This window comes from Thamnophis sirtalis, unplaced genomic scaffold (genome assembly GCF_051295495.1).
Source record: "Thamnophis sirtalis isolate CommonGarterSnake01/CBP01778 unplaced genomic scaffold, rThaSir2_p1.2 scaffold_16, whole genome shotgun sequence".
In the NCBI taxonomy this organism is placed as follows: domain Eukaryota; kingdom Metazoa; phylum Chordata; class Lepidosauria; order Squamata; family Natricidae; genus Thamnophis; species Thamnophis sirtalis.
The window spans coordinates 4126514-4136365 of record NW_028261396.1 but is presented as its reverse complement, the minus strand read 5'-3'; the positions used below and the strand labels follow the sequence as shown (position 1 = coordinate 4136365).

The following is a 9852-nucleotide window of genomic DNA, read 5'->3' as shown; positions in this document are numbered from 1 at the left end:
TCTGGAACGAGCTCCCCGTGGAGATCCGGACCCTCACCACCCTCCAGACCTTCCGCAAAGCACCCCACTCGAATTGTATGACTGTTGAGTTCTTAAACGATGTAGCGCTTTTATGTTGTAAATTGTTTGTCCTTCCCCCCCCTTTTGAACTGTGAGCCGTCCTGAGTCTCCCCAGGGAAAAGGGCGGCATACAAATAAAGTGAAACGAAACGAAACATGGAATACTGGGAAACAAGAGGTTTGCTGCTGCCATGTTTTAGGATTGCAGAGATGAATTTTGAAATATTTAATGCCAATAGTTGCTGCTTCTATATAAAATAATAACAATAAAAAGATTCGCGATTGTCTTTTTTCAACACACGAATGCATCGATACCAATTTACCTATGTAAGGTCAGGATAATTTTAAACTAAGATCTTGGGACAAATTATCAGCAAAAAAAGGAAGGTGCAGCAGAAGTCTTAACTTGCCATGGTTATCGCAGGTGCGTTACTGGAAATGAAATCAGTACAATTTGCAAATTGAGTTGGCAATTTTCAAGTGACTTTAATGTTTCTAGGAGAAGCATGAGAATAGGAAGGCAAAATAAAGGCCAACGTTGCATGGCCCCATGGGAGTAGGGCTATCCGGGGTCAATATTATTTGCATTTTTCTAAGGTACTTTTGTTTGGGGGGGGTGTGGGGGTGTGAGTTTTGTTTGCACTACTGCAGAAAACCAATTTGAGACTTTTTCTGTGTTTCTTACCTCAAAATACTATGTGAAAGTGTAACACTGGCTCCTGCAACTTCGTTTGCAAATTGTGGAAGTGAAACGAGAGTATTTCCACTCATCGTTTTTTAACAGAATTTACTTATGACTGATGATGGTCAATATGTTTTTGGAATAATCTACCAAAAATAAAAGAAGATTTGTTTTATTTTGTGATATAGTTTTATGGTTCATATTGTTTTCATTATTTTATATATATTTTTCGTTTCTGTTTTAATATTGTTTTTAACTCTTTGTGAGCGCTCGGGAATCGTATACGGAGGCTGGTAGCTATATAAATTCAATAAACATGATTTAAAAGTATGTCATTTGAGTAATTTTTCCCGCAAACTCATTCATTCATTCACTCACTCACTCATTCTGATTTATCCATGCAGTCTATATTCATAGATTTCCTTTTGCAGGATGCTAGAATTCAGCCGATCAGTTCATTGGGAATGTTCAAAGAAATGCCCATCTGGGTTCAGTTCCAAGTGGGGAAAAAGACACTGGAAACATGGAGACTGCTTGGAAAGATGGTTTAATGGTGGACAGGACCATGTGGTTTGAGGTCCTGGGCAAAAAAAGGGAAGAGATGCTGAGCACGCCTGGATTTTGGTTTAGGTTGGTTTATTGAATTTGTATGCCGCCCTTCTCCCAAGGACTCAGGGCGGCGTACAACATTAAAAGAAACACATAATACAAAAATTAAAAAGAAATTAAATAGGATATCCCCAAACCCAATTAAAATTAGCAATGACACATTTTTTAAAAGAATTAGCAATAGCAGTTAGACTTAGCAATAGCAGTTAGACTTATATACCGCTTCATAGGGCTTTCAGCCCTCTCTAAGCGGTTTACAGAGTCAGCATATCGCCCCCACAGTCTGGGTCCTCATTTCACCTACTTCGGAAGGATGGAAAGCTGAGTCAACCTTGAGCCGGTGAGATTAGAACCGCTGAACTGCAGATAACAGTCAGCCGTAGTGGCCTGCAGTACTGCACCCTAACCACTGCACCACCTCGGCTCAAATTAAAATTAACAATAGTCAATACTTTGATTTGTTTTGTTCAGGCCAGGCTGGCTTGCTTGAAAAGCCAACTTTTTAGGGCGCGTCGGAAGGACCGGAGGTCGGAGGTTATACGAAGCTCCGGGGGCAGCTGATTCCAGAGGGAAGAGGCTCCCACAGAGAAGGCTCTCCAACTGGGGGTCGCTAGCCAACACTGTCTGGCCGACGGCACCCTGAGGAGGCCAACTCTGTGGGATCGCACTGGACGATGGGAGGCTACCGGTGGCAGTAGGTGGTCTCGCAGGTATCCTGGGCCTAGGCCATGGAGCGCTTTAAAGGTCACAATTAGTACCTTGAATTGCACCCAGAAGTCAACCCTTATGTCCTCTCTGGGCTTTTGAATATGAGCTTGTAATCCGATTGGTTGTCAGGCTCCCATGGGGCCATGCAAGGGCAACTCTGTAGGCTGTCCTGAGTACCAGGCTTGGTTGAGCCTTTGCTGGGTGATGATGTAATGAAGGGGCTTTGGGCAATTCCTATTATGGCTCTGCCTGAATGAGGTAGAACTTTGTTAGGTAAAATACACTGGCTCAGACCTTAATGGTCCATTGACAAAGGTGGGACGCTGAGTTTCTGCCTCCCTTTTAGGGGAAATCTGCTCTTTTTAATATTTTCTAAAATATTTCATTTTTTATAGGAGGGGATTGGGTGCTAACTTCCTATAGTAATAAAGAAGTTCATTTCTAACACAGGTTTTAAAAGCTGCCTCTTGTTTGTTTATTCCCATATTGCTGCTTTTGTGGAGACATTTCTGTTGCTATGCAGAATGCTGCTTTGGCTATGTCTATAAGGGGATGGTGAGTCTTACCTGCATCTAATGGCTCCTTCAGATCTATCTGAGGGTCCCCACCTTCCGGAGTTGATTTGGGCACCTTCAGCGGAAGAAGGAATCCTTTCTAGTTCCAGCTGCTGTGCATTAGCATAGGATACATCCTCCACCACCAAAAAAAGTAATTAAAAAAAGTAATTTCCTATCATTTACTTGCCTGATCTTAGAAAAAATTACACAGGGCTGAACTGATTAGAACTTGGATGGGAGATGAGTAGGAAAAGCCAGGATTTCAGTCTAGACATAAAAATCAACAAAATTCCTAGTAAAACGTCGTTCTGGCAAAGGTAAATGAGTTCCATTTTTTGCAGGGGAAAAGAAAAATTTATATGCATGTCACCAATAATCGAACTTGACTGAAGGGAACATTCATATTTGTTGTGGCCCAGCAGGAACCGTTGAAGCTGCCACCAGACTCCGACAGCGAGGGGCCCTATGAGTCGGCTCTGGAGGATGTGGAGGACCCTGGACAGGGTTCCGACTCCGAGCAGGGCGCAGAGAGGCTGGTTGGCCACCAGGAGGCAGCTTCTCTCTCTCTCTCTCTCTCTCTCTCTCTCTTTCCTTCCTTTTGTCTCTCTGTCCTTTTTTCCTTTTTTTCTTTCATCTCTCACACTTTTTCTTTTTTTTTCTTTTTTTCTTTCTTCCTTTATTTCTCTTTCTCTCTGTGTGTGGGTCTCTCTCTGTGTGTGTGTGTGTGTGTGTGTGTGTGAGTGGTGGGTTTCAAAAATGTTTGGAACCTCTTCTGTAGGTGTGGTCTGCTTTCTGGTGGAACCTCTTCTAACCGGTTCGGTAGATTTGACGAACTGGTTCTACCGAATAGGTGCGAACTGGTAGGGACCCACCTCTGACACACACACACATAAACTCCCCCCCCCCCCGCCTTTAATATCTATCTTGGAAGGGGTAGGGCAGATTCCCATAGTGCAGTGTTGCTCAACTTTAAGCCATGTGGACTTCGCGTCCTGCAATTTCCCCGCTAGCATGGCTGGCTGGGGAATTCTGGGAGTTGAAGTCTGCGTGGCTTAAAGTTGCTGAGGTTGAAAACCACTGCTGTAATTTATGTGTTATTTTTTTCATGATTAAATTTATAAAACCCAGGGGAGGAAAAGAGCAGCTGCATTTCACATTCTGATTTGGGCAGTTAGTTTGCATTAATATATAAAGCAAAAATATTTCTCATGCTTTCCTAACAGTAAAAAGACTATTTGCTGCTATCCAAGGGATGCTGGCAGCAGCTGATGGGAATTATAAGTCAGCAACAAAACTGTCACAGTCTGTCCAGATCTGCAGCTTAATGTAAACGTAATAAACACAAATGTATGAATTCTCTCTTTAATTAACGCTTTAAGCTTTTATGGGGGGGGGGGGGGGAAGAGAGGAGGGTTGTTCAACAATGTTCAGCATTAATTGATTGAATATTAATTGAATATTAATTGAAATGTTCAAACCAAACTTGACTATGATCCTTATAATCGCTAGTAATTTTATTTACTCTTAAATAGCATGGCAATGTTTGAAATGTGGCATTTTAAACTGTTTTTTTATAACCATGTACAGCTGCCAGGCACAGATTTAGACCAAAGCCACAGTTCCTATATATAGATTTAGTACTGTACACCACTGAGTAAAAAATAACTGAAAAGGTTTCGTAAGTTGCAATTCTCTTCATCTTTATTTTTACTGCACTAACCATAATCATATTCGACTCTAGTGGGACTAAAATGCACCCAGCATTCTTCAATTTCATGCATGTATATCTCTTGCATAAGTGCACCCCCCCCCCAAATATGTAAAATACCACAGAGGCAATTATGGAACTTCATTCCACAACAGTTTAGTAAAAATTGCTCTTGAACAATGTTGTTTAAATAAAGCCTGAAAGTCCACATCCAAACTGCATTAACCTTCATGACTTAAAACCTTGGAGCAATTACTACGCATGAATGCAAGCATTACAATTAATACCTTTTTGGTAAGTTCCTTTATAAAGATAAAAAATATAGGAGAAACAAAAGTTAGAGAAAGAGAAAAAGAGACAGCAAAGGGAGAAAGAAAAATAATGACTTTGACTTTCTTCAGTGCAATAGATTACAAAAACGATACAACAGCCAGCAGATTGCAAAAACAATACAGCATCAACATCTGTTTTGCTTTACATTTGACTACATTCCGAGGCATTTCCATAATGACGAAATCATTTTAAACATCAAAAACTACAGTCATGTGAAAAAGTAAGTGCGTCCTCTGAGTTCTGTGGTTTTACGGATCAAGACGTAGTAAAAATTATCTGGCCCTTAGCAGTTCTTAAGGCAAAGGTAAAGGTTCCCCTCGCACATATGTGCTAGTCGTTCCTGACTCTAGGGGGCGATGCTCATCTCCGTTTCTGAGCCAAAGAGCCAGCGCTGCCCGAAGACGTCTCGGTGGTCCTGTGGCCGGCATGTCTAAACGCCGAAGGCGCATGGAACATCCTTACCTTCCCACCAAAATGGTCCCTATTTTTCTACTTGCATTTTTTACCTGCTTTCGAACTGCTTGGTTGGCAGAAGAATAGCAATAGCAATAGCAGTTAGACTTATATACCGCTTCATAGGGCTTTCAGCCCTCTCTAAGCGGTTTACAGAGTCAGCATATGGCCCCCAACAACAATCCGGGTCCTCATTTTACCCACCTCGGAAGGATGGAAGGCTGAGTCAACCTTGAGCCGGTGAGATTTGAACAGCCGAACTGCAGAACTGCAGTCAGCTGAAGTAGCCTGCAGTGCTGCACTCTAACCACTGCGCCACCTCGGCTCTATAATGGAAGCTGGAACAAGTAACAGGAGCTCACTCCGTTATGCGGTGCTAGGGATTCGAACCGCCAAGCTGCCGAACTTTCTTATCGACAAGCTCAGCGTCTTAGCCACTGAGCCACCGCGTCCCTTAACAGTTCTTAAAAGAAGGCAAATTCAACCTCGTCATCATTCGTTCAACAACAAAAAAATCATCATTTGTTCAACAACAACAACAAAGGCCAAAATGGAGAAGCCGTGTGCGAAAATCTTAGTACATCTTTACTGGTTCCATAAGTATGAAGAGGTTAAGTACCACCAGGTGCTGCCGATCAAGCACCCTTTATCAATTGATCCTCAGCAAGTGTGACTACCTCTTTAAAAGTAGAAGTTCTAGGCATTTGCTGGCCTCCAGCCCTGAAGTGTGTGTTAACACAATGCCAAAGGATAAAGACATCAACAATAACAATAGCTATTGTTAGCGTGGCACGACATAACCGCGAATGTCAAAAGCGCGCCGACCAAAACCGGGGCGCTAAACTGCGATGTCAAAAGCGCGCCAACAACAGCGCGCCAACAACAGCACACCGACAGAAGCGCGATTTAAGTTAAGGTAAGGTTTAGGGTTAGGTTTAGGGTTAGGTTTAGGGTTAGGTTTAGGGTTAGGTTTAGGGTTAGGTTTAGGGTTATGTTACAGCGCGCTTCTGTCGGCGTGCTGTTGTCGGCGCACTTCAGCGCTCATTCGTCTCCGCGGTTTTGATGGCACGGTTTTGTCACCGCGCTTTAGTCACACACGCTTTTGTCGTACGCGCATTTGTGTGGAACCATTGTTAGTGCCTGGGAAGGATTATAAGGCCACTTCCAAACAATTGAAAGCCCACCAACATTCTAAAGTGAGGAAGATTATTCACAAGTGGAAAGCATTCAACACACTAGCCAACCTTCCTAGGAGTGGAAATCTCAGCAAACTCACCCCAAGGTCAGACTGTGCAATGCTCAGAGACATTGCAAAAAAATCCATGTGTTACATCTCAGATTCTAAAGGCCACAGTTAACATGTTATATGTTAAAAGTTCACGACAGTGCAATTAGAAAAATTAGACTGGACAGGTATGGTTTCTTTGGAAGGGTTGCCAGGAGAAAACCTCTTCTCTATAAATAGAACATGGCAGCATGACTTAGGTGTGCACAGTTGCGTCCAAACAAAATGTAATGCATGTTTTACATCTAGGCAGGAAAAGGTACAAAGGGCCAGGTTAGGTGAAACCTGGTTCTAAAACAGTAACTGTAAGAGGGACCTTGGGGTCCTAGTGGATTATCACTTCAATATGAGCCAGCAATATGTGGCAGCAACCCAAAAAGCTGATGATGAAAGAAATGTCCTTCTGGGTTCGGCTCCAAGTGGGGAAAAGACACTGGAGACATGGAGGCTGCTTGGAAAAGATGGTTTATTGTTGGACAGGACCACGTGGCTTGAGCCCTGAACAGAAAAGGGGATCACATGCTTCAATGTTGGTGGAGAAGAAGAGAAGGGCTGAGGGAGGGGGCTTGCTAGGCTTTTTATAACCTGTTCAGTCCCACCTCTCTGTTTCCTGTTCCTGTGTAAGAAATGTATTCTGATTGGTTGTCAGATTCCCATGGTGCCATGCAGGGGCAACTCTCTGGGCTGTGTTTTGAATCCAGGTTTGGTTGAGTTCTCAGGTGCCGTGTGGTCAGTTGGGGCCAATATTATCATGCTTTCCTGTAGCTGAAGTGGAGAAGTCTTTATTATGTAAAGTGGACTAGCGTGGCCTTCTTAATGGCCCATTGACAAAGTGGGGATGGGCAGGAAGCTGCGGGGAGCTATTCTGTCTTTTAAAACATGTTTCTTTCTTTTCACATCCAGAGAAATATTCTGCCTTTTCAATATTTCTTAGGATATTTCATTTTTCTGGGAGAGGGCTGGGTGATAACTTCCTACAAAGCGAATACAATCTTGGCCGTATAAACAGAGGGATAGAATCAAAATCACATGAAGTCTTAGTACCGCTTTATAGAGCCTTAGTAAGATCATACTTGGGATACTGCATCCAGTTTTGGTCACCACATTACAAAAAAAAAAGATGTTGAGACTTTGAAAAAAGTTGCAAAGAAGATGTAACTAAAGGTGATTAAAGGCCTGGAGAAGGGTTGCAGGAATTGGGAATGGGTAGTCTGCAGAAAAGGAGGACTAACGGTGACATGATAGCAGAATTCCTCTATTTGAGGGGCCGCCACAGAGATAAGGGAGTCAATTTATTTTCCAAAGCACCAGAAACAATGGATGGAAACTAATCAAGGAGAGAAGCCACACCTGGAATTAAGGAGACACTTCCTAACAGTGAGAACAATTAACCAGTGGAACTTCAAAAGTTGTTGGTGCTTCATCACTGGAGGTTTTTAAGAAAAGACTGGTTATTCCCCTGTAATTTTGGAAATTGGCAAATGAATGTATTTTGGTCTTATAGAATTATGAGGCAGAGGAATTCTGGGAGCTGGAGCCCATAAGAGTTGACAAGAGTCCCCCTTCTAATGTAACACCGACACTTCCGTAGAGACAGAAAGTTCTTAACGCTACCAGTCAAAAAGCATATACAAGTAGTCCTCAACTTACAACTACCTATTTTGCCGTGGTTGTTAAATGAATCGTTCTAGTTATTGTCTGCCTTCCCCTTGATTTTGCCCCCACCCTGGCCATGCAACCCCCTCCATGCTGCCCTCAATGAAATCGAGTTTGACACCTCCGGTACAGAGCCTCCTGCTTGAACAGGGGGCTGGATTAGAAGACCTTCAAGGGTCCCTTCCAGCTCTATTCCGATCGATCCATTGATCGCTGACGGCTATCACCGAAAGGAGCCCATCATCAACGCGCCCACCGCCTGAAAGTCGGGCGACAGCGATCCTGAAGGGGAAAGCCCGCTGCCCTTGTGTCTTGCGCGCCGCGAGCCGGCAGAGGGCGCGCGGCGGGCATCGGCGGAGGCGCACCCAGTTTAGCGGCGGCTTCAAAGCAGCCCCGCTCCGGCTGCGAAGCCACAGAAGAGGCTCAATGGCGCCCTTGTGCTCGGATTAGCCGTTCCCTTGCCCAGCCTCCTTCCTCCCTCCAGGGACGGCAGCGGCTCCAGCGGAGGGACGGGGCCAAGCAGAAAGCAGCCGGCAGCCGCGGCGGCGAGGGAAGCGCGCAGAGCCCACCGCCAGCCTTGCCCAGCAGCGGCAGAATTGCGCCAGGCGCCCACACCCCGGCCAGGCTGCGGGCGCCCCTGAGCAGCGGGCAGCGAACGGCGCGTGGTCCATGCAAGCCCCGGCGGGAGCTGCAGCAGAGCCCCGGAGGCGCCCGCTGGGCAGAAGCGGCCGAGGCGGCGGGCTTTTCTCTTTCCGAGGACGGCGGCGGCGGCGACAGCAGCAGCAGCAGCAGCAGGAGGAGGAGGAGAAGAAGGGTGAGGCGTCGCCGGGCTGGTTGGGAGCTCCTTGCGGGCGGCATCCCTTTGGGTAGGCCGCCCTCCTCTCCGGGGCGGCGGCGGAAGAAGAGATGGAGCAGAGCTTTCGCCCCCCGGGCGCGGCATCGGCTTTGCCAAAGGCGGCCGCGCTTAGAGGCGAGCTTTGCTCCGCTGCCATCCGTGGAGCGAGGGCGTCGGTAAAACGGGATGGAGCTGGAGCCTTAGCGGGGTAGTAAGGGGAGCCCCGCTAGCCTGGACCACCGGGGTGGCCTTGTTGGAGGCGGCCGGGAGTTTGTCCCGTACTTTATTTTGTTAGGATGGTGGAGAATGTCATCCCCCCCCCCCCCCGCAACTCCCACTGAAGGGCCTTATTGGCGCTGGTTTCTCTCTCTCTCTCTCTCTCTCTCTCTCTCTCTCTCTCTCTCTCTCTCTCTCTCTCTCTCTCTCTCTCTCTCTCTCTCTCTCTCTCTCTCTCTCTCTCTCTCTCTCTCTCTCTCTCTCTCTCTCTCATCTATCTATCTATCTATCTATCTATCTATCTATCTATCTATCTATCTATCTATCTTCATTATTATCTATCTACTCTATTATCTATCTATCTATCATTTATCTATCTTCACTATTATCTATCTATCTTCATTATTATCTATCTACTCTATTATCTATCTATCATCTATCTATCTTCACTATTATCTATCTATCTATCTATCATCTTTCTTCACTATTATCTATCTATCTATCTATCTTCATTATTATCTATCTACTCTATTATCTATCTATCATCTATCTATCTTCACTATTATCTATCTATCTATCTATCTATCTATCTATCTATCTATCATCTATCTTCACTATTATCTATCTATCATCTATCTTCACTATTATCTATCTATCTATCTATCTATCTATCTGGCTCTATCTATCTATCTGTCTATCTATCTATCTTCATTATTATCTACTCTATTATCTATCTATCTATCTATCTAT

At 44.8% G+C, this 9852-nt stretch overlaps 1 protein-coding gene across 2 annotated transcripts in view; it reads left to right on the top strand.

Moving 5' to 3' along the window:
* Positions 1–8606: 8606 nt before the first annotated feature.
* RNF144A (ring finger protein 144A) overlaps positions 8607–9852 on the top strand; it is an 87448-nt gene continuing 86202 nt past the window's right edge. Inside the window, exon 1 of one of the 2 annotated variants that reach the window (XM_087702748.1) lies at positions 8607–8865. In XM_087702748.1, coding sequence (XP_087558874.1) covers positions 8721–8865 — 145 coding nt within the window. In that variant the 5' untranslated portion in view covers positions 8607–8720. The remainder of the gene's footprint in view (positions 8866–9852) is intronic. The other variant, XM_087702747.1, reaches the window with a different exon arrangement.